General features: G+C 51.1%; 1 protein-coding gene across 1 annotated transcript in view; it reads right to left on the bottom strand.

The window, feature by feature from the left end:
* EPHB2 (EPH receptor B2) overlaps positions 1 to 24,693 on the bottom strand; it is a 176,339-nt gene that overhangs the window by 7,003 nt on the left and 144,643 nt on the right. The window contains 6 exon segments of the mRNA XM_016149297.2: positions 577 to 824; positions 1,414 to 1,536; positions 8,264 to 8,331; positions 9,196 to 9,304; positions 11,136 to 11,298; positions 19,159 to 19,283. Coding sequence (XP_016004783.2) covers positions 577 to 824; positions 1,414 to 1,536; positions 8,264 to 8,331; positions 9,196 to 9,304; positions 11,136 to 11,298; positions 19,159 to 19,283 — 836 coding nt within the window.

The raw sequence follows: 24,693 nt of genomic DNA, 5'->3' as shown, positions 1-24,693 counted from the left end.
TTGCTAAATGGCAGCTAGTCCAGTGGCATGTTTCTGGTTCCTAGACAGTGCTCTTTGTCTATCTGGTTAATTATGATCTCCCAGGGGGCCTGGAACACTCATTTGCTTGTGCTCTGAACTTTCCCCTCTGGCCTAAGGAGCTTTGGAGGAATCCAAAATCTGGTGAAAATTCTGGTCTAGGGGTCAAGAGACCTGGTTCCAGTCCTGACTCTCACCTTGACCCTCTGAACAACCCTGGGCAAACAACCTCTCTTCAAGCCTCTGTTTTCTCTTGTGCATAATGAGAAGGCTGGCTAAGAGCACGGATTGAAACAGATTTCAGGTTGCATGCCAACTCTGGTTTACTGGTCATGGTTCCCTGGATTGAGAAGGATTCCGAGATTGTTTCTGGATGTGGTCAGAGAGACTTCTGGGATTGATTAGCAAAGCCTGCCATGGGTAAGGGAATGGGAAGTGACAGTATGCAAGCCATTCTGACCTAGATCTTTTCCAAGACCCCTTCCGGCTCTGACAGTAGCAGTACCACTCCCATCTCCTGCCCCATCCGTGGCCCCTGGCACTCTAGGCTTCCCCTACCCGCAGGAAGGAGTCCAGGGAGCCGTTCTCCATGAACTCAGTGATGATCATCACCGGCGTGCTCTTGGTGACAACACCCTCCAGGTGGATGACGTTGGGGTGGTCAAACTGGCCCATGATGGAGGCCTCACTCAAGAAGTCCCGGCGCTGCTTCTCAGTATAGCCCGACTTGAGTGTCTTGATGGCTACAAAGATCTCTCTCTTGCCTGGCAGTTTCAGGTGGCCACTGCACACCTCACCAAACTCCCCTGGGACAGACACACCGAGAGAGGCAGGATGTCACTTGCCAGGTGGACGTGCCACCTCCCTGTTCCCTGTAATCTCTACGCCTGGGACCTGCAGGAGATTTTTCTCCTCACTGGCCAACTCATCCTCTTGGACACAGAACCCCTTTGTAGAACGTGTACACCCCAAACAGTCCCAGCCACTTTTGGGGGTAAGAGTAAACGCTTTATAGCTATCCCGTGGTATTTGGCTGGGAGTGGGGTTAGGATGTAGGGAGACCTGAAGAGATGGAGGGGAGGACATAAGATGCATGATGGGAAGGACAAAGCACTGGACCAAGTCCAGGGGACTGGGATCCAGACCTAGCTCAATCTGACATGATGTACGAGCTCCTTCCCAGTCCCATACTTGAGTTCCCTCATCTGTCGATGAGGTGGTTTTACTGGATGACCTTCGAGGGGTCTTCTACCTTAGGCGTTCTGAGCCTCCAGTTCTTGGAGGGTCCTCGGAGGTGCCTTCCCCACAGCCTACCCTCTGCCCCAGGAGTGCATGTTGGGGTAGACTCCCCACCCATGGCTGGCCATGGTACCTGGGAGAGTGCCAGCCACCTACCTGCTCCGATCACCTGCTCAATTTTGACACAAGAGATGTCAATTTCCTTGGCAAACTCCCGCACTGCCTCATTGGGGTCCTCATAGGTGAAAGGGTCGATGTAGATCTTCATGCCTGGGGTCACTGGGGGACAAGACCAAGCTTGGTCACACGCACAGACTCGAGTCATGGACAAATGAAAAGGTGAGAGCCAGCCCATCCATGGAGGGCAATATACCCCCATGTGGCTCCCCGCTAAGAATTGGGCAACTTCCTGCAGGTCACTTGACCTTCCTGGGCCTCTGTGAGCAGATGGGCACTGAGCTGAGTAGAAGGGTAAGGGGAACAGAGAGCTTAGCAGGAAGAGCAAATAGGTTCTAGCTCTTCTTCCTACTCTAATTGACTAGTAATGGTTTTTTGGAGTAGCTAATAGACTGTCAGGATTGATTGGCAATGTCTGTAATAGGTGTGGACATAAAAGGATAAAAGGACAGATAGATTTGTTACTCTAGTTATAAAGAATCAGGGGGTCCAAAGTAAAGGAAGAGGAAATCAACAAGGGAGGGAGAGAGAGAATTAGAACGAAAATAAGGAAAGATCAGGCAATAGACCAGGTTCTTGGGCTTCTGCCAAGATCTCCCAGTCTTTCAAGGCCTAATTCAAGCCTCCTCTCCCCTCAGGAGACTTTCTGGCCGCCTCACCAGGGTCTGAACACCCACGGCTCTTAGGTCTACCTCTCGGGTCCCCTACTGGCTAAGTCTTAAACCTTTCTGGATCTCAAATTCCGTTGTGATCAGCGTGAAGCTGGACATGGGCATATTAACTTGATTCCTGATCTGATGTGAATTTTTATTTTTTGATGCAGAAAGAGGTAACTTGGACTTCTGACCTCAGCACTGAGTCAGCAAAAGGCTTTGAAGGAAGGGAAAGATGATCCATCCCACATTGCACCTCCCAGATACCTGGTCTTCCGGCCCTCTCCCAGCCTGGGCCTCCCCTAGCTTCCCCAGCTCCCTGCCCACATTGTCCCACTGCTCTGCGAGCTGCGACTTTGGAGGCAGCAGCTTTGGAGTTGGGAGCTGCAGTCCCTGGGTCACAGTAAGGCCTGGCTGGCTAGCAAGTGGGGCCATCAAGCCTGCTCAGCTGCAAGACCTTGGACATGTTACTTGACTGCTCTCATTCAGCCTCTGTTTCAGACATTCTAGGAATCTGGGAGTTGGAACCTCTAATACAGGAGCTGGCTAACTGGCCCCTCGGCCTGTTTTGTAGTAAGGTTTTGTAAATAAGTTTTATTTGAACACAGCCACACACATTCCTTTGCCTGTGGCTGCTTTCACACTGTTGAGTGGTTATGACAGAGACCATATGGCCCACAAAACATAACATATTTATTCTCTGGCCCTTTCCAGAAAGGTTTGCCAACTACTGCTCTAACACCTGAATTTTATTTTGGATGATCTGTGTGGGTATCTGCTAGCCGTTTAGGTCAGGATTTCTTAATCTGAGTCTGTGAACCACTTGGCAGTCCCATTGTAAGTTTGGGGTTGGGACAGGGAGTGGAGTCTGGTAACCTCCTGAAATGGAATATATATATTATCATTACCTTTTTCAATTAGAAAAGTAATTCATACTCCTTATAATCTGAAAATTCTGGAATTAAATATTCATGAAAGTAAAAGTTCTACAAAATGTATCCCCGAGTTTAGATTTTTCTGGATTTTTCTTATAATTTTACATACACACATATGCATGTTTTTTGTTTGGCTATAGGATTAAAACTTTTGGCAGTCTCAGAGGAGCCTGAGACCCACCCCATCAAGAGGCTAAGAGCCACCATCCTCGACTGTGGGAGCCTGGGAGGGGGTGGTCACATGATCTTTTCTCATTCCTCCCTCCCCTGGCACACTGCACAAAGCTCTGTACACAACAGACACTCGATGTCTGTAAAGCCGAACAGAATCCAGATGACAGAGATAGAAGAAGAAGAAGAATAGCAGCTGCCACTTACTGAGCCCTTTGTCTGTGCCCGACATTGTGCCAGGCTCTTGATATGCATTATCTCATCTGCCCAACAAGTCTTGGAGGAAGGGATCATTATTCTCATTTCGCTTATGAGGAAACTGTAGCTCAGCTCAGAGGGGTAAGTCAACTGCCCAAGGCCACACAACTAGCAAATGGCACTGCCAGGATTTGAACCCAGGTCTGTCAGACTTGAGCCAAGGGCCAGTACTCTTAATCATCATGCTTAGCCTCCTGGATGAACTCTAACCAGATCTGGTCCATGCCAATTCCACCTGGAGTATTCGGTCATGACTCCTTCTTTCCCAAGTCAGCTCTCCTCCGCGTTGGGCGCATCAGCTCCCCAGAGAGGCTCCCTTTCTTGCTCAGACTCAGTGCCCGGCCTGTGGGTCTCAGGGACTGACTTCTAGCCTCCCTCCCAACAGAACTGGGGGTAACCTTTTCCGCAGAGCCAGCCAGGGAGAGAGGACAGGCATGGGTCAGCTCAGGGAGCTAAGGAGAAGCACAGCATGATCTCAAAGCCTACTTGCGCACTGCCAACCGATCAGATGCCGTCCCCAGGAGCTGGCCAACAAATATTGGTCAGGAGGGCTCTTTATCGCTTACAGGACAGAGGCAAATGCCTTCACCTGGCATTCCAGTGTCTCCCTGATGGGCAGCAGCTCATAATTTCTTGCCTTCGTGCCTTCTCTGCTCTGTGTCCCGATCAGATGCCATCTCCTGTGTGAAGCCTGCCCGGATCCCTCCAGTGGAGACCCATGCTTTCTCGTTAGGCTCCCACAGCCCTGTCTCCACACCCACCCCTACAGCCCTGATGTCTATATGGCTTTCCTGCCTCGTATCGGGGCTCCCAGACACACATGCCCACAGGCCAACTCTCCCTCCCCCCTGCTTTCTGGAACACTTCGCTGCTTGGGAGGGCTTGCTTTACCCTCTCTCCTCCAGGGGGATGGAGGCTGTGTCTGTTCTGTTCATACTAAATCCCAGGGCCTGGCATACAGAGGGTGCTCAGTAAATGCTTACTGAAAGGATGATAGCCTCGCTTACCAATGTGCCCTTTTCTTTCCCCATCTGTATGGGGTCATGAATGCCTTCGAGAATCTGATGAATTCATGTGCGTGAGCTCTCCCGTACGCAGCATATAATTTTTGAATGTTCACAGGCCCTTGAAGCTCTGGGAGGGGGTGTGTGAACCCCAAGTCATGAGCCCTCGCTCTAGACCATTTTCTCTGGAGAACATACATGAAGGTGGTATGCACCAGGTGCTTAATAAACACTTATCGAATGCACGGCACTGAGCGAAGCCATCCTGCTTCTGTGACCCTTTGCTTTCACCTCACCATTGGTAGCATTACTGGCTCACTGTTCAGTGTGGATTCCTAGGCACCAGGCCCTGTTCTAAGCACTTAATTGGTACTGACCTGATTAATCCTCCTAGCAACACTACCAGGCAACTATCATTAAGATGAGCCTTCTAAAATTGTCACTATTTGACTGTTGCCGACCTACAAAAAGGGCCATTTCATTTAGTCCAACCTAATACTGTCCCCCTATTTTAGATGAAGAAACTATGGCATAAGAAAGGTTAAATGACCTGCCCAAAGGGACAGGGACACAGCTAATAGATGGCAGAAGTGAGGTTTGAATCAGGTCACATGGCTGGAGAGTCTACACTTGTAACGGTCAGGCTACTAGTGTCTTCTGGTGCTTCCCCAACCTGTGTCTTGGAGTCGAAGGTGAGCCTAGTGGCCACAGCCTTGCACAAGGCCTGGCTCCCAGGGGTGATGTCTGCTGAAATGGTTGGGTGAAGACCTTGGCAGGCAGAGTCTTCAGAAAATACTAGGCTCTTGTTTAGATGATTTATGACTGTCAGGCCCACCAATGGCCATCCTGAACCCAAATGAGAAATTCAGGATGAGGAAGGAGGAACCAGGTATTCCGAAACCTGAGTTTGCGTTCTGGATCTGCCAGTAATAATGGTCAGAAATAAACAGTACCTACCTCATGAGGATTAAAGAGAATTTATTTTTAAAGGGCTTAGTAGAGTAGTCGGCAAAAAGAAAGCACTGAATAATTGTCATCTGTTAAAACGAAGAGTTGGCTATTATTAAATACTATTACACAGTGCTTTAATATCCGTTAACTTATTTAATTCTCACAACTCTGTAAAAGAAGTATCATTCCTGCTACTTCTCATATTAAGATATCAAGACTCAGGTTCTATGACTTCCCTAAGGTCAGCTGGCTGGCCAGTGGAAGAGCAGGAATGAGAAACCATGTCAGTCCTTGTGGCTCCGCATCCAGGCATCGCAGACCTTCGTACTCATTCAGCACCTGCTAAATGATGGAAAACTCTGAGCCAGTCACACACATCTCCTGGCCTCAGCTTCCTCCTCTGTCCTGGCTGCCCCAGGCTGCTGGTGGATATGGAGTCCCAGGGCTAGCAGTGCTTTTTTAAAAATCGGAGTCCTGTTCAGATGCAGAGAGTAAGGAGCTTGAGCTTTAGGATGTGTTAACCTATGAACAAATCTTGGGGTCTATTTTTAAGAGAAATCTCTGCCGTCACCTGTTTCCTTGTTTCTGACTCACTCTCTAAATAGTGATGCTCCCAAATGACGCCAGGTGACAGCGTGTGTGAGTCTGTCTTATTCTTCTAGCTCGGTGGGGTACGGACAGCACAGTATGGCTAAGAGTGTGCGCCCTGGGGCCAGATACCCTGGGTTCGTACCCCAGCTCCTGTCCTGAGCAGCTGTGTAACCTCATACTCAAGGTGGGCAGTTGAAAGGATTAAATGAATAGGTACATGCAAAGTATTAAAACAATTCTTGGCACATAGAACACTCAGTGTGTTTAGCTACATCTCTGATCATGATTTTATTACATGGGGCACAGGAGAACATAATATGTTATTTATGACTTTGATTTTTAATGTACAGGTGATTTTTATTTCTGTGTAGTTAAATTCATCTGCCTTTTTCTTGTAATCTTTCCTTGCTATTATTCTCAGAAAGTCTTTTTCCATCCACGTAAAGTGTCTTCTGGAAATTTTAATGGTTTAATCATTTTTACATTTATGTCTAAAATGATTGTTAAGCCCAGGAACTTTTGGTTCAAATTGAATTTTACCCAGAGGCTTAATATTTAGAATTCCCTGACTTTGCTCTTGCCCGCATCCAATCCTGCAGCAAATCTAGTGGCTCTATCTTCAAAATGTGTCAGAACCCAACCGCTTCCCATGACCTCCACCTCTGCCACCCTGGTCTGGCCACCATTATCTCGTCCCTGGATTTTTCCAACAGCCACCTTATGGGTCTCTCTCCTTCTGTCCTTGCCTGGCACACTCCAGCCCCTTAAGTTCATTCCCTTCACAGCAGCCAGAGAAGTCCTGTCAGAACTGTATCTCAGAGCATGTCAGTCTTTTGCTCAGACCTTCTAGAGACTGCCAATTTCACTCCGAATAAAAACCAACGACCTACTACAGTAGACAAGAAACTGCATGTTTGGTCCCTCATACCTGCCCTTCCTGCCCCTTCCCTCTGCGACAGTCACACTGGCCTCTTGGCTGTTTCTGAAACCTGCCAGGCACACTCCAGCCTCAGGGCCTTTGCACAGCCTGTTCCCACTGCCTGGGACGCTCTTCCCTCAGGCACTGCTGCACGGCTCACTCCCCCAGCTGCTTTGTATCTTTGTTCAGATGAAACCCTCTCAGCGAGGCCCATCCTAACTCCTCTCTTTAAAAACGCAGCACTGACCCTCACAGTTCCTAGTCCGTCGCCCTGTTCCACTCTGCCTTTTTTCCCATAGCACCTTCATCTTCTAATATGCCACATGCTTTACTCGTTACAGGTTATTTTTATTTTTTATTTTTTAAATCCTCTGTCCCTCCCGCATGGATATAAATTGCACCAGGGCAGGGATATTTGGTTTGTTTACTTATGTGTCCCAGTACCTATAACGATACTTGGCATACGCGGGAGGCCACGACAAACACATGACACATGACGGACATGCTGATGGCCCGCTGTACCCAGTGGCCATCTGTGGGGTCATAGGGTACTCCACTGAGCACAGTTTGAGAACCCATATTGGACCCACTAGGAATTCCTATTTGGCGGGTAAGCCGAAGTGAGGCCTAAGGTTCTTCCCCCCCCAGTCTCCCCTTGTCGGTTCTGTCGGGGACAGATGGAAAGAAATCAAGAAATCTATGCTTTGCTTTTCTGTCTGCTGGGCCCTTCAGGAGGGGACACCTGCTCTGGGTGTGTGTGGCACATGTGCCCCCAGCCCTGGCCTAAGGTAAGATGGGACAGTGGAGGAAGTGGAGGCATGGTTGGGGGGAATGTGGCCATCAGAGGAGTCGCCGAGAAGTGACAGGGGGCCGCTCACCTCTCTTCTCTGTCACCTCCCAGGCCAGAGCCTGGGGTCCCTATCACCTCATTCAGCTTCCGTATCTATTTTACAAATATGTTTCTAGTGTCTGCTATGCACGGGCAATGTGCCGGGGCTGGGGACAGGTCTCCGGGCACTCCCAGTATAATGTCGGAGAGACAAGGGAAGGGCTATCACAGGTGGGCAGGTATGGGACGCTATGCAAGCACGGAGGAGGGCCCCGAATCCGGGGTGGGGTGGGGCTTAAGGAAGCCTTCTCAGAGGGTCTGAGGGAGAGTGAGTTCACGGGTAGGGAGAAGCGGGGGCGAGCGCTCCGGGCAGAGGGAACAGCACGTGAGCTGGGCACGCGCAGGGAACAACACCCTGACGTTCGGTCTCACTGCAGCAAGGCAGGAGGCGGCGAGAGCAGGCTGGAGGAGGTGCTAGGGAACTGCCAGTGAAGGAAGGGCCCACGGGGCGTACGTACTGTGGCCACTGGTGTAGTGCTGCAGCTTGTCCGTGTACTCCGAGTCGGCACGCTCAAAGCCCCGTCTTCTGGAACGAGAGCAAAGGGCTGGAGCCACCTGGAGGCACCCGGGGAGCTGGGAGCCACAGCAGGTGATAGGGAGAGGGTGGCCCGGCCCTTGACACCACACCCCTGCAGAGGCCTCACCGCCTGCCCCTTGCCCGGCAGCCTCACCCTTCCTTGCTCCACCCATCCCTTCTCACCTCTCCCACCACAGCTCCAGGCTCACTATTCCTCTGTCCTCCCTCCAGCCCAGCCCCTTTCAAAGATTAAAGTCATCTTCTCTGGCCCCAGACACCTCAGGAGCTCCCGTCCATCTGACCTTATGACAGTCCATGCTAAAGTATGGAACTCTTTAAGGAAGAAGAAAGTATCTCTTTGCATTATGCCCAGCATAACTCAGGGAACTGGCCCACCTCCTGCCTTTGCGCATGCTGTGCCAGCCACTTGGGGTGCCCTTTCTGTGTCTCTCCAGGGGGCCTTACCTGAGCTCCTCAACCTCCCATCTGACACATTGTTCATGGGCCTATTCATGAAGGGGCCTCAACTCATGCAGCAAGTAGGGCGGCCTGTATTCCTTCTGCATCCCCTTAGCTCCTAGCATCCTGCAGTCCCGCCCACTGTTCTGAGACATTCCTCATGCTGAAGTATTAGTGTCTCAATGTCTTGGACTAGTGGGCCGACCGGTCAAGGGCAACAGCTAACCCAAAGGGATGGGCTGCTGATGAAGGCCATTTAGGTGGTAGGAGGCCACGTGAGGGTACCCAGGGTGACCGAAGCCTCTCCCTGTCCCCAGTACTGATGGGAGTGCCTCCTCTGTTCACAAACACGGTTCAGGAATGGCTGGATGGATGCACAGCCAGGCCTGGAGGGGCTGGGGGACACCCACCCACCTGTTACACACGATGGCGATGACAACCACAGCAATGAGGAAGACTAGGCCAGCCGCCGAGGAGCCGACGATGAGTGGCAGCTTCTCCTGGATGCTCGTCTGGTACTCGGCTAGGGAGAAGGCACAGCGCAGTGTTCTCAGCTCGGTTCCGGAGACCTAACGCGCGTCCCCGTCCCGCGGGGTCTCCTGGGATCCCCAGGCTTTATTCCCGCTCCTGACACCTGTTACATGCTCAGGTGGAGAACTGGCTGTCACCTGCTCAGAAGTAACCTCCTCGGACAAGTCCATGAACTGCTCTAACCCTCGGCTTCTTATCTATAAAATGGGTATGATACCTGCATGTCAATGTTGATATGAAAGCCAGCAACAACGATAAGCTGACACGTGTGGAGAGGCAGTCGTAAGCACAGACTCTGAGGCCAGACTCCCTGGGTGTGCGTCCTGACAGTGCCACTCCCTATCTGTCAAGTCTTACCTCTCTGTGGCTCAGTTTCCTTATCTGTAAAGCGGGGACAATCATACATAGTCCCCATCTCAGAGGACTGTTGTGTAAAACACTTAGAACAACATGTGGCAATAGTGAGCACTGTGTACATATTAAGCATTATTGTTACTGTTTTAGGTGTCAGTCACTGTGCTGAGTACGTTACGTGTCTTGTTTGACTCTCAGAACAGCCCTGCGATGCACTGCGTATGATTACCCCGCTTCACAGATGAGGAAGCGGAAGCTTAGCGAGCTCATGACTTGCTTGAGGTCCAACAGTTAGAAAGCGGCCACAGCCAGCACTGGAACCAGGTCTGTTTGACCCGAGGCTGTGGGCTTCAATGAGATAATACATAAGATGCACTCAGCATTGTCCTGGCTCTTGGAAAACACTTGGTACGTTCTCAGTGTCATCAATGCCATTGTCATTTGCAATTTTATTACTATTTCTAATTTGCTTCCATGACCAGACAGGAGCTTGTCCAAGTCAGGGACCAGGTCAGTTCTGGGTCCTTAGCACCAAAACACATTTGATGAATTAATAAAGACAGAATCTTGGGACAGTCCCCCGGCCCCCAGGTCAGTAACACTCATCCAATCAGCAAGAGGGCTTAGGGAGGTAAAAAATGCTGGCTTTGAGGAAGCGGGATTTTACAGAGGGGGTGAGTGCTGGAAGAGATGGTGGAGCCATATAGAAGGATAATGGATAAGAATGCATGGGTCCAGGAGCCTCTGAAATGTTCAACCAGGCCAAGGCCAAGGCCAAGGCCTGGGTAAAGCAGATGCTAAGGAGAGATGCTGGAGCCTGGTCATAAGTAAAGCTGTCCTGGAGCTTAGCATCAGAGCCCATACTCTTTATGCTGCCCATCAAAGATTATTAGAGAAGGACGGGTGCTTAGAGACCATGTGGTCTCAGACTGGGAGCCACACAGCACAGGGGCTGAAACCTCCCATTCTCTTGCCCAGGGGAGACACTACTAATCCATCCCAGCACTTCTTCCTGCTGGACTCAGATGTGGCTTCAGAATTCTCGATTCAACTGCAAATCATTGGAGTAGCGTATGGATAAAATAGGTTTGCTCTCTTAGATGGAATACGATGCTTTCATTTTATAGATGAGAACATTTGGGACCAGAGAATGGGAGTGAATTGCTCAGAGTGACTCTGCAAATTAGGGCTGAGCTCCCAGGAGTCCTGGGAAAGGAAGTAGCCTGGCCAACATGATGGTAACAGAGGAGTCCATATTCTTTACAGGCCACAGATACAGCACCTATATATAGGGTTGTGCAGTTTGTACAGCGCACAAAGGTTCCCAACCAGGAGGAGGAAGAGCTGATATCTAGAAGAAGGGGTGCCTTTTTAAATTTGCACAGAGGCACCGTGTAGGAATGGCGGCCCTGGAGTCTGTTCTGTTTGTGGAGTTGCTGCCCTCCTCCTGCCCTCTGGACACTGCTTACCTTCTGTCATGGTCTGGAAGTACATCTTGCCGCTGTAGCGCCCGTAGCCTGCCACGGTGCGTGCCCGCACCTGGAAGACATAGATGGCGCCGGCTTTGAGGCCCTGCACAGTGACCGTGTTGGTGGGGCTTTTTATGGCTGTGGCGTTGTACTCACTGAGCTCCTGCCGAGGAACAGAGAAGACAGTTAGAGAGGTTGTTGCCCACAATGGGCCCGGAGCCCACTGACCACTCCTGCCTCTTGGGCGGGTCTGGCCACTGGAGAAACATCTGTGGTTCCTAAGTCTTCACTCCCTCCTTCCTGGTAACAGAATCACACACCCGCACCTTTTGCATGTGATTCTGCAACTCTTCCCACAAAAGAAGGCAGAGTATGTTTCTCCATCCACGTGACTTGCTTTGGCCATTGGACATGATTCAGGCAGGGGCTTTACATGTGGCCTGTTGATTTGGCTTGGCCTCTTGTGATTCTGACATCTGCCTGTTGGGGGCTTAACCTGATTAACAGTTGATTCCAGAATGAGAAACATGTGGAAAATACCTACTTCCTAGAATGAAACAAGGCCACCTCAGATGACCTACAGACACAAACCTATAAGTAGGAAAAATAGCCACTTCTTATAGGTCATTTGATTTTTGGGATTGTTTGTTTTGCAGCATCATCTCAACAACAGCTGACAAATACACATATACCGAGTGATCACTGTGTGTAGACCCTTAGGTCTAGATTGTGAATTCTTGGCGACAGCAGGGAGAGGGTCCACCTTGTTCACTTCTGCATCCCACTCCCCGCCCCATGCCTTGACAGGTTAGGTGGAAGGATCCCCGATCAGCCTTAGCACACTAGAGACAAGCAAGAATGAAGGTCTAGAAAGAGAAAATGATGCTCAAGATCACATGTATCAGTTGATGGCTATTTTGGGACTCAGAACCATGCAGGAGCCACCCCTAATGTCCATGTCTTTTGGTACCCAGGGCCTGATGTTCCCTCCTTTGAGAGATGCAGAACACCAATTCTGACCTCTTGAGCACTGCGTAGGGTGACCCAAGGAGTCTGGGATGGACAAAGAACCAACTGCTGCAGTAGGAGTGGAGATGTGGCTGAGTTGGATGCAGATGTTCACCAGCCTAGTTGATGCTCATTCAGGCATCTCTCAGGTACCCAGCAAACCTTCCCCAAATACCGTCTTTGCACCAGGCCCTGCGCTGGGCACTGGGGACCTACAGAGATTAAAGCCCAGGCCCTGGCCTTGGAGACCTCAGTTCAAAAAAGCAAATGGTGTGGCTATCTTAACCCTTTGAGGACCACAAAATCCTTTGAGAAGTTGATGAAAAGCTATAACCCTTTAAGCAGAGAAATGTACACATGATTGTACATGCCAATCGTGTACCTGTCAGGTATGAAAACTCTCCTGAAGCAAATTCAGTGTGGGGAGTGTTGTTGCAGATAATTGAAACTACAATGTTATTATATAATTGTACAACTACACTGTAATAATGTAATTATAATGTAGGTTAAGATCACGAACTGAAGCCAAATTTCGCAGGTTCAAATCCTGACTCTATTGCTTGGTGACCGTGGACAAGTTTCTTAACTTCCCTATGCTTCCTTTTCTTCATCTGTAGAATGGGGGTTATAATAATAATAGCTACCTTAAGAGATGTTTAGAGAATCAAGTTAGTTAATATGTATCAAATGCTTACAGGGCTAGAGTAAACACAGTGAGATGAGGGGCGTGTGACTTGGCCTGGGTGGGGGATATCCCGTGAAGTCAAGGAAAGATCTCTGGAGAGAGAGGGGAACTGGGATGGAATCTTAAAGAACAAATAGAAGTCACCCAGGCAAAGAAGGGGGAGGGCATTCCTGGCAAGGAGCAGCCATACAAAGGCAAGGAGGTGAGAAAGAGCTTGGGATACGGGGGTGAGGAGGGGCTGACCGGCAAGTTCCTCCTCCCCGGGCCTCATACCAGGAGGCGGCAGAGACAGGAAGTCTCTTTTCCTGAGACGGGTCACCTGCCTCCTCTTCCAGGGGCCTCCAGGCAGGTGTGCCTCCTTTCCTCTGAGCCCTGGAGCAGAGCTTAAGAGGCTGCAGGTCCACTCGTTGTTCTGATATACATGTGTCTTATCTAAGGACCGTGGGTTCCCTGAGGGCAGGGACCTTGTCTCATTCATTTCTGGTTTAGCACACAGTAGGTGTGGGTACCAAAGGAGAGGGGTTCTGTTATATTCTCTTGCCCTGGGCTCTGGTTCTTCCCACTCCCTTGACTGTAAACTGAGGGAAGGGCTGTGTTTTGTTCCCTTGTATGGACCACAGGGTCCAACACGCAGAGGCCTTCCCCAGCACCCGTGGGGTGAAGGCCATACTCCTTAACCTGACATCCAGACCCTTCATGACCCACCCTTTGTCAGTATCTCCTGCCACACCCCTAATGTCCTCTAGGCCAGCAGTCCCCAATCTTTTTGGCACCAGGGACCAGTGCTCCTATAAAAATTTGATGATCTGAGGTGGAGCTAAGACGGTGATGCAAATACAGATGAAGCTTCCCTTGCTCGCCCACCACTCACCTCCTGTTCTGTGGCCCGGTTCCTAACAGGCCACAGACCAGTACTGCTCTGCAGCCCGGGGGTTGGGGACCCCTGCTCTAGCTCTAGCCACATGCAACTGCTTCCCCTTTCCCTGGTAGGGCTGTCAGATTTATCAAATAAAAACATAGGATGCTCAGCTAAATCTGAATTTCAGATAAATAATTTTTGGCGTAAATATTTCCCATACAATCTTTGGTATATACTTATACTAAAAATACATTTTTGAAAACTCAAATGTAACCCTGACGTCATATATTTTATTTGGCAACCCTTCCTTCCCTGGAGCCTCTGAGCCTTGGCAAGTGCTGTTGCGCCATCTGAAATACCCTCTCCTCATCTGCCTGTCAGTTCCTGGCTCATCGTTCAAGACTCAGCACAAGTATCTCCTTTGCTGGGAAGACTTCCCAGATGCCCTAGGCAGAGGCTGCAGGTCCACCCGTTGTTCTGATATACATGTGTCTTATCTAAGGACCGTGGGTTCCCTGAGGGCAGGGACCTTGTCTCATTCATTTCTGGTTCAGCACACAGTAGGGACTCACTAACTACTGACATAAAGGAACATTAGACTATTCAAAAATCTACGAACCCAGGATGCAGTACCAGGCTTGGCCACTAAGTGCCGCCATCCAACATGGGATCTGCTAAGGCTTGCACAGGGGATGGATGCTGAAGACTGGGTGAGTTCCCACTTAGGCTGGAAGTTTTGAGTTCCCGATCATACGAGGGAAATGGGAGGTAACTGCCAGCAGCATAAGTGCCTCGATAATGAAGAACCAACCCGAGTGGATACATTTTTAAAGTGGGGCACAGAACTGAGCAGGGGCAATGGAAGCCAGTTCTTCCCCTCGCTTGCTTTGGGAAAGACCCTTCATTTTCCTGACTGCTCAAGGTTGTTGTGAAGATAAAACTTGACCAGGTAGTGCCTGACACAAAGTAGCTGCTCTACAGCCATCAATTCTCTTTCCTTTCCCCCTTGTCTCTATGGTACCCTTATCTGAATAAGGATTAAGCATCAATAGGTTAAGCGTAAGAAATTTAGTACAAAATCTACTAGTCCCCGGTTTGAGTCCTTACCCAGAGACTAAGGGCCAGTGAGGCACTGGGTGATTTCTTAAGCCCTGTGAGCCTCAGTTTTTTCATCTCTAAAGTAGGATAACAGCAGCAGGTGCCCCACAGGGTGGTTGTGGAGATTAAACAGGAAAAAAATGGGTCAAGCTTTTAGCATAGTCTCTGGCACACATAAGGACTTGATAAATGTCAGCTCTCACCGTCATTGTCATCATCCCCAGCATTCATTAAATGGGCGAATGAATGCACGAGTGAATGCATGAGTGAACGAACCTCTCCATGCAGATGCTGCTCCACGGATACTAGGCAAGAACGGGAATGCAGCCTGGACTTTTCCTTCACCCCGTCCTCCCCCAACCTTTGCTCCCTCTGCCTGGAATGTCCTTTTCCTTCACTTCTGCCAAGTAGAAATTTCTGTTGAATAAACACATAAAATGACGTGGCCTACAAGGGCCCATCTGCCCTAAGTGGCCTCACAAATGGAGTCTTCTCGAAGTCTTGGGGAGCCAAAGGGAGCGCGAACTCTTGCGATTTGGGGCAGCTGCCAAAGGAGGCCACCTCCCCCAGGATGCTGCAACGGATGGAAAAGGCCAGCCCTGGTCTGGCTAACACCATTCATCAGCGGCCTCCAGAAGACTTCCAGCAAAGTGGTTGTCAGCTCTGGGCTCCGGGGAGGCTGGGAAATCCCAGCGAAGCTGGGGAGAGGCCAAACGGAGAGCCCGCTCCAAGAGCGCCCTTTCTAAAGAAGGAAAGGAAGAGTAGGAAAGGAGGCGGGGGTGGGGCCCACATGGGACTGCAGGGCTCCGTAGCTAACTTTTCTACCTGGGAAGATCTGGAGCATTCATTAATGAAATCAATTGCAGGCACCCAGGAGGGTTCTGAAGTGTTAGGTAAGAGCAGGCTGTGGACTTGTCAGAAATACATCTCGCCACTCGCAGTCTGGCTGTCCCTCCCCAATGGCGGGCGGGGTTGACCCAGGAAGGTAGGGGTGGTGGCTGGAATGGCACGGGCCTCGCCTGAGAGGTCAGGGACAGAAACTGGTTCTCCTACACCTCTGCTGGGATCCCCTCCAACACTGCCATCCACTCTGTCATTAAATCTTGCCATTCTCCTAGATTCTACCCTTCCACTTCTGTTTTCCCCCTGCAAACTCTCTTGTCTGTTCTTGGCTACACCTTCCCAACCCCTGGCAAGTACCACACATACACCTGCAAATCACAAACCCACATCTGCCACAGGAGGAATCACCGCCATTTACTGGGAGCAGTCCATCACACTTTCCTGGTCTCTTGAGTTTCAAAATACTGTCTGAATCTGTCAGCTTCTCACCATCTCTGCTGCCTGCTCTCCAACTCCATGCCACCTTCATTTCTCACGTGGTGTCCCTTGAGAGCCCTGTACAGTTTCTGCCTGTGTCCCCGGGATTCCTTGTAGTCTATTCGCTACATAGCAAGCTTTAGGAATCTTTAATCTAAGTCAAATCGCATCCTTCCAGAGCCTTCCGATGGCTTCCCACCATACTTCAAATTGAATCCAGACTCCAAAGGCCTGGAAGGCCTACAAAGTAGGCCCTGCCTCCCGCTCCAGACTCCTCCTCTACCGATCTCTCCCTTGTCCACGTGGCTTCTGCCACAGTCCTCTTCTTTGTGCCCTCAGTGCAGCCAGCACATTCCTGCCCCAGGGGCTTTGCACAGGTTGTTTTTGAAAGCTGGAATGACCCTGCTCTCGTCACCTGTTTGGTGAACTCCTAGCATCTTTCAAGGCTCAGATCAAATATCACCTGGATGAAGACTTCCTCTCACCCATGCTAGGATTATGGGTCCCTCCTCGGTGTCCCTATGGGACCTTTGCTGGCTGTTCTGTGGCTTGCATCACATCATGTCTAATGGCTATTTGCGTCTGAGCCTGTTTTATCCTCTAGACTGTGAAGGGAAGGCCTCCAGGCATGTCTGGTTACTCTCAGGGTTCCTGGGCACCCAGCTCAAGGCCCAGCCCGAAGCTGGCGACAGTGAATGTTGAATGGACCAGTGTCCATGTCCTCGCTGGCAGATGCCAAGCTGTCTCTTTCTATATCCCAGACCCCAGGACGGTGGGTGATAGAAGCAGGGTCGCGTCTCATCACAGCCATACTTCAGGCCTGCCCCTCTCTTGCCATTTATGCCTAAAATCCTCCACCAGAACCTGGTCCTGCCCACCTTTTAAAGGTCAACCCAGAAGCATCCCAGAGAAAACTGGGATGAGCCAGGTGAAGAGCAAGCGCAGAGGTCCAAATCCTTGCTCTGCCAGTTAGCAGCTGGGTGCTCTTGGATAAGTTATACAACTTCTCTGTGCCTTAGTTTCCCCTCCTGTCCAGAGGGGTGAATGGCAGTATTGCAAGGATGAATGAAACAATGGACATGATGTGCTTAGCACATAGCGAGTGCTCATGAAAGGTGAGCTCAGGAAAGGTGAGCATGGCAGCTGCAGGGCCCGCTGGTCCTACCCCCCCTGGCATAGGCTTGGGGACGCCAGGACAGCAGCAGAAAGTTGGACCGAGCTGCTTCCCAGTTCACACCTCAGCCAGCCTCCCCAGCCCCTCCCGTCTCGGTAGGAAATGGGTCGTAGGCAGGGACACGCACCGGGATTCCTCATTTCCGCTCTTGTCTTTGGGGACAAACACTTTTAGTTTCATTTAATCATAAAGCTTCTTAATTAGTTTTTTTTTTTTTTTCCATTTTGAATTCTGAATTGTTAAGCTGTCCTCCCCAGAGGGAGTGGACATGTTGGCTCCTGCAGGACCTGGAGCTTCCTGGGCCTGGAGCTATGTCCCTCCCGTCATCCCGGCTCAGGTTATCCAGCAACACCTCTCCGGCACCTGTGGTGTGCCAGATTGGGGACAAAACAAAGACAAGACAAGGTCTCCACCCTCCGAGAACAGGCCATGGGAAGGGGTTCATCACTTATTCATTCAACCAACATTTTTCAAGTGTCTCCCTGGCGCCAGGCCCAGGGTGCTGGAGAGAAGGTGGTGAAGGGGATAGATGTGGTCCCTGGCCTCTCAGAATGCATTGCCAAGAGGAGGGGATGCACAAGGAAACAGTCACAAACCAGCTGGATGAGGCTGGAGAGGTACTTGATGAAGCCCTGAGGCTCACCAGCTAGTGGAGTGGAAGGGCTGGGTGGGGCCTCAGAAGGCAGGGCTCCAGCAGGGCTGGCTGGAACTGTCTCCACCTCTCTTCCTCTCAGCCATTAGGGAGACTCTTTCCATCCATTTCTGGTTCACAGTGGGCTTGGCCTCAACTAAAGCACTTCCCATAGTCATTTACACCTTAGTTTGAAGGGGTGCCCAGTGAAAACTTTTCCTGCAGCCTCTGTGGCTGTTTGGTGCCTCAGGGAGCAGGTAAGAAAAGTCACTAGTCAAAAGAGAGTTTCCCGGGTCTCTGATGTCTAGCTGCTCTGTCTACTCCTAGACCCTGGACTGTGCAGGCCCCGCATTCAGATGTGCCGAGCTCACCTGGCCTTACGTTTTGTAGCTTGCACACCATGCGGCAGGCAGGGAAGAAGAGGGAGGGAGGGGGAGCAAACTCACAAGGGCCAGGCCTTGTGCTGGGCACAATACCTGCTTTTTCTTCTTGACCCCCACAGCCCCCATGTGAGAGGTGGTCTCATTTGCCCTTCACACAGGAGGACACGGGGGCTCGGAGAGAGGAAGATGCCTTCCCAAGGTCACACAACTTGTATGGATGGAGCTTGGGTTTGAACCTATGGCTTCGTACTCCTAGTCCAATGTTCTTTGTACTATACTGGTGGCTTCCAACCCTGGGTCCCTGGCTCTTAGAGGTCCTTGAAGGCAGTCATAAGGGTCTGATTTAAAAGCTCAAAGAGAAACCACTCTCTTCCCATACAAAGGGCACTCAAGCACATGAAAACAAGTGTTTTAGCTGGAATCAGAGCACACGGGAGGAAGCTCCGTTCTCTCACCCGGTACAGAAGCTCTCTCAAGCAGTTTTAAATCTCTATTTCAGAATGGGTGAATGACCAATTATTGCTTAATAAATGCAGCTTTTTTGAAAGCCAGTTTTTAAAAGAACATCAGGTCCATTGAAGGCAAGATGAAGGGATCTTGGTTGGGAAAGGGCTGTGACCATTGCAGTTTACCGACATTGCTGGCCGGATCCAGCAAGGCTCAGAGAGGCCAAGGCACCTGCCCGAGGTCCCACAGGTGGGAAGGAGTGAAGCCAGAACTCGAGCCAGGTGGCCTGACTCTGAGGCCAGTGCTCATTTTGCTTCACCAGTGAGACTCATCTTGCCAGATGGTAGGACCCCAGGCCCCAGCCTCGGAGGGGCCATCAGGGAGGTGGGGGCAGGGGGAGCGCCAGAAGCACAGGTACCTTCTCATAGTACTGCAGCTCATAGTCCAGGATGACGCCGTTGGGCTGGTCGGGCTGGGACCACGACAGGGTGATGCTGTCCACGGTGCGGCTCACCTGGTGCATGATGGACACAGCCGATGGAGCTGGAAGAGAGGTCAGAGGTCAGGATGGGCATGAGAGGGTGCAGCTTCTGGCCTGACCTTAGAGGTACCCAGAGAGAGCTATGGAACCAGAGATGGGAGGCACCTAGCCACGGCCACAGAGCCTGGGACACCGAGAGGGTGCAGAGGGACTCTTGCAGGGCCGGAGGTGCTGCTCTCAGGGGGCACCTTCAGATTATAGACACCTCAGGCCACCTCTGCAGAAACTCAAGCCTCATCGAGTCGAGAGAGATGCCCTGGGCCCCTTCTCTGGCCTGGTCCCGAGTGGAATGGGGGAAATGTCAATCATTCTTTCTTGGAGCTTATGGTCTACTGGACCAGGGGACATCAAGCCCCTAGACATGGTGATGGGGGTCTGGGAGAGGGAAGCAGAGAAGATGGGAGATTAATTCATTCCTTCAACTATGTGCCAGGGATACAGCAGTGAATAAAACTGACCCCCCAAAAATAAATATATAAAAATGAATTCACGGGTACTATGGAAAATAGTTTGGTGGTTCCCTAAGAAGTTAAACATAGACTTACAGTATGATTCAGCAATTCCACTCCTAATTACATACCCCAAAGAACTGAAAACAAATATTTTTTTTTTGTTTCGTACTCAAATATTTGTACACAAATGTTTGTAGCAGCACTATTCACAATAGCCAAAAGGTGGGAACAACCCGGAAGTCCATCAATGGATGAATGGATAAAGAAAAGGTGATATGCACATATAATGGTATATTAACCATAAAAAGAATGAAGTACTGAAAAATGCTACCATGTGGATGAGCCTCAAAACTAAGCTAAGTTAAAGACACAAAAGGTCACATATACGATCCCATTTACATGAAGTGTTCAGAATAACTGATAGAGACAATCAACATTGGTAGTTGCCGGGGTCGTGGGGAGAGGGGAATGGGGACTGTTGGGTGTGGGGCTTTTTCTTCTGCAGGAATGAAAATGTTTTGGCACCAGATAGAAGTAATAATTGCATAACATTGTGAATGTAGTAAATGCCACTGAATTGTACATATTAAAATGGTTTAATTGTATGTTATGTGAATTTTATCTCAATCAAATCAATTAATTCATCCCTCCTCTGGTGCTGCTCGTGGCCTCACGGAGGGTGGTTAGATGAAGGAAACAAGAAGTCAGGGGAGGCTGTGTTTAGTGCTGGAAGAGAAAACATTTAGTCCCATCTCTTCACGTTACAGCTATGGAAACAGGTCCAGAGAGGGGTTGTGAGCTGCCTGAAATCACACAATGAGTTCACGGCATGCGGCCCTTCCCTTGATTCCTGCCTTCATATTATACCCTGGCCTGTGTTTTTTACCTTCTGTTCAAACGGAACAAATCTACACGAAGCACCTACTATGTGTCAGGCATGGCCCTGGGCCTTTACACACGTGCTTCCTGAGCCGACTGTTGATGAGGGGGCAGCATTAGCCCCAGTGACTGGTGAAGACACCGAAGCTCAGGGGGGCAAGGGGCTTCCAGAGATCGCACAGCCTGTCAGTTGGGGTGGGAGGATTTGAACCCAGGTCCATGGCTGTCCAGAGCAGTGTTCATCCCAAGAGTCGGAGTGGCCAGGGATGGACTCCTGACTCAGTCCCTCCCTAGGGAAGGCCAGGGGTAAACTCCTCGCCTCTCTGAGCTGGAGGTTTTCATGATCGCAGGAGGGACTGAGGGCTCACCAGAGCGAAGGGCGCGCCTCCTGCAGCCTCTCTTGGCTCCTGGGCAGGTCTGTGATAAGCAGATGCCCGCAGATGCCCTGTCTTGGCCAACACAGGGGTGCCGCAGGCTGAGGCTGACTCTTCTTCCCACCAAATCCTGCCAACACCTGCTTCTTACTCTGTTTGTATCCCTTCATCCCCAGGGTGGAGGGAATAGTCTGTCAGCCAGAAGACCTAGGCTCTGCTCTCTAGCCTGCTGCTGCTGCCTCTGTGATTTTAGGTAATTGCCACCCCCCAGCCCCAGCTCCCCACCACCGCCCCCAACACCAGGACTTCCTCCTCTGCACCAGATCTGAGGCCTTGCAGCTCAAACGCTCCCTATCTGTCCTTCCCACATAGCCCTTGGCCTGGAGTTGGATCAGCCCAGGGTCCAGTGTGGGCCCGAACAGGTCCAGGATTCCCTATAGCACTCCAAGGAGCTGTGGAAAATTGGCCTAGGACACCCAGACAGGGTGGCAACCCCTGCAAAAAGGACTTGTACCCTAGTCCAGGCATCCCTGACAAGCCTCTATTCCTTCTGCACCTCGAGGGAGGGCTGCTTGACTCTCATCTCGGTTTCTTGCCCTGCCAGGGACAGTGGCCTCTGGGGAAAAGGGGGAGATGGGGAGACGTTGGTCAAAGAGTACAAACTCCCAGCTACAAGACAACTAAGTTCTGGCCAGATAATGCGCAGCATGGTGACTATAATGAACAATACAGTATTGTATATTTGAAAGTTCAGAGGATAGATCTAAATGTTACCAGCATACAAAAAATGGTAATTATGTGAGGTTATGGAGGTGTTAACTAACCTTATTGTGGTGATCATTTTGCAATATATGTATGTATTAAAACATCACATTGTACACCTTAAACTTAACACATGTTACATGCCCATAACATCTCAGTCACGCTGGGGAAAAAGATTTCAATTCACAGTCACTATGGTGGCGACATGATGCTGGGACTCAAGAGAGGGCTGTTGAGGGTCCTTGCCTTCCGGGGGCTCATGCTCTCATGGGAGAAAGCCTATTCGTTTCCCTCACTGAGTGCCCGCTGCGGGCTGGAGCGCCTTGGCCCAGCGGGATTTGGCCAAGGTGATCCAACCCCAAGAAAGGGCATTGCTCCTCCCCTCCTGTCTTTCCCTCAGTTTCGCCTCCTAGCAATGAAGATAAGTGAGAGGATGTGTCCCTGTGGGTTACGGCACTTTTCTTCAAACCGGAGGGACATAAGGAGATTTGTGAAGACGCCCTGCTGGGTGCTGCCTCCCAGAGGTTCTGATTTCACAGGTCTGGGGCGGGGCCTGAGCATCTGCAGTTCTGACAAGCTCCCAGGTGCTGCTGATGCTGCCGGCCTGTGGACCCCGCTCTGGGGAGTAGTGGATTCAGAGCCAGAGAAGGGGAGTGACTTGTCTGTCCAAGGTCACCCAGCAGGTGGAGGTGGGGCCGGGACCAGCGCCCAGGCCAGCTGGTCTAGTATATTTTCTACTCACCATGCTGCTTCTCACAGCATGGCTTCTGCCCAAGACTGCCCCTCTCATCTGCCCAGGCTACGCTATTCCTCCAGGGCCATCGGGCTCAGGTAAATGGTCTTGAAGCGGTGGTACAGTAGTTCTGAGAGAGGCGCAGGGCAGAGGCAGGTGGGGGCCAGACCTCCGGGCTTAGGAGCTCGCCCTGGTCTGAGGCACTAGGGAGCCATGGAGGGAAACTGCTCCTTAGCTAAAACACAAGCTAACATCAAGCTTGCCATCTTCACAACCCCTGGATGCCCAATGATGTCCAGCAAAAAAAAAAAAAAAAAGAAAAAAAGGTTCACAGCTAACCCCTCACACTTCCTTGTTCACTCTTCACTAGGTACTTTTCCAAATGCTTTGCATCGGTTAACTCATTAACCCTCATATCGACTCCACTACAGAGGAGGAAACAGAGGCACCAAGGTGTGAAGTAACTTGGCCGAAGTCACACAAGTGGCAGGCAATGCAGCTGGGATTTGAGCCCAGGCCTACTTGGGTCCAACATATCCCTTCCCCTCTGGTGGCTCTCTGGCTGATGCAGGCTGACCCGGGAGGTCTGGAAACCAGTGGACCTCAGAGGGCCTCTGAGGACACCCTGGTCCAGACTGCATCCTGTTGCTGCAAAACGAACTCAACCAAGCTCTTGCTGACTCACCTTACCTACCACCCACCCGGCCCGCCCCGGCTCCGGGAGCTCAGCTGTTGGTGGAGGCAGGTCCCACATGGCCATGGGGGTCCGGGCTTGGGGGACTTAGCTGGCAGGCTTGGGTTACAGGCAGCTAACGTGGCTCTGATCCCGTAAGCCCCGTATCCCTGGGTGTGGCAAGGAGGCGGCATTGCTGGGAAGATGATCAAGGCGGGTCAGGGGGCGCCAAGCGGGGCTGGCCTTTCTCCTGGAATCCAGGGGGATTAACAGCGGAGAAAAGGGAACAGCTGGATGTTCTCCTATCCCTCCTGCTGATGGCAGCCCACCCTGGGGTGTCAGATTTCCCTGTAAGTTGGTCTTCAGGGAATTCTGGTATTTTCAATTACCAGTCGGGCACGCCGGCAGAGGGATGGGGTCAGTGGTGCCCCGTGACCCCTGCAGAGAGATGGAGCCCCAGGGAGCAAGCACAAAAGAGGCTTGTGGCCAAGAGGGGAAGGGGGAGGCCGGTCAGGCGGGGCCCGCTTGGCTGGAGCAGGTGGTCAGGGGCCCTGCTGCCCCCAGTGAGCCCTGGGGGATCATCCAGTCCCTTTATTAGCTGAGACTTGGGGAAGTAGCCTTCCGCGTGTGCCTGACTGAGGTGGTCTCTAAGGACTTTCTTGGGACGGGCAGGAAGTCCGGAGGCCTGTGACCCTGGCTACTGCAAGAGGGTATGGGTTTAGAGGCCCTGCTTAGCTTCGCCTCCACAGCCCTGGGCTAGGAGGAAGGAAGGAGACCCCAACACTCGGCCTTTGTCCTTTTATCAGTCAGAAGACACCATGATCTCAGAGGGGCCGGGAGAAATCACTGGGCATTAGCCCCAGACTCTTGGATCCCGCTGCCTCTCTGAAATCTTCACTCCTACTGACAGCCCTCAGCGGCTTCTCACTGCACCTGAAATAAAACACAGGTACTCCACATGGCCTGCAAGGTCCACCTGCCAGGCACCTGCCACCTCTTTCCACTTGCCCTCTTGCTCCCAAGTGCCATCCTCATTGGTGGCCTTTCTGTTCCCAGTCATACCAAAGTCATTCCTTTTGCAGAGTCTTGCCCCTCCAGTGTTTCTGCCTGGTAACCTCTTCCCCCAGATCTTCCATGGCCAGCTCCTCCTCTTCATTCAGGTCTCAGCTCAACTGCCGCCTCCTCAGAGAGGCCCTCCCTGACCACCTTCTCCCCTTTCTTTTCTTTATAGCACTAACACTATGTGAGGGCCGGAATCTTGTCTCTTTTATTCAATGCTTTATCCCTAGTGCCTGGAATTGTGTGTGGCTCAGACTAGATGCTTGATCGATATTTATTGGAGGAAGGAAGGACGGAAGGAAGGAAAGGAGGAAGGGAGGACTCTCACCCTTTGCAGCTCTTTCAGGAACCTGGCTGAGTCCACCAACCTTGGCGGCTGGACCCTGGGGCAATGGCCTCAGTCAGTAGCCAGGGGAAGGCAGGGTGGCTTGTATGACAGTCACTAACTATTAGCTCTCTCTCAAACCCCTGTGATTTGAC

The sequence above is a fragment of the Rousettus aegyptiacus genome, unplaced genomic scaffold, assembly GCF_014176215.1.
Source record: "Rousettus aegyptiacus isolate mRouAeg1 unplaced genomic scaffold, mRouAeg1.p scaffold_m13_p_1, whole genome shotgun sequence".
In the NCBI taxonomy this organism is placed as follows: Eukaryota; Metazoa; Chordata; class Mammalia; order Chiroptera; family Pteropodidae; genus Rousettus; species Rousettus aegyptiacus.
Note: the sequence above shows the minus strand (reverse complement) of the source record. Positions and strands in the feature narration are given on the sequence as shown.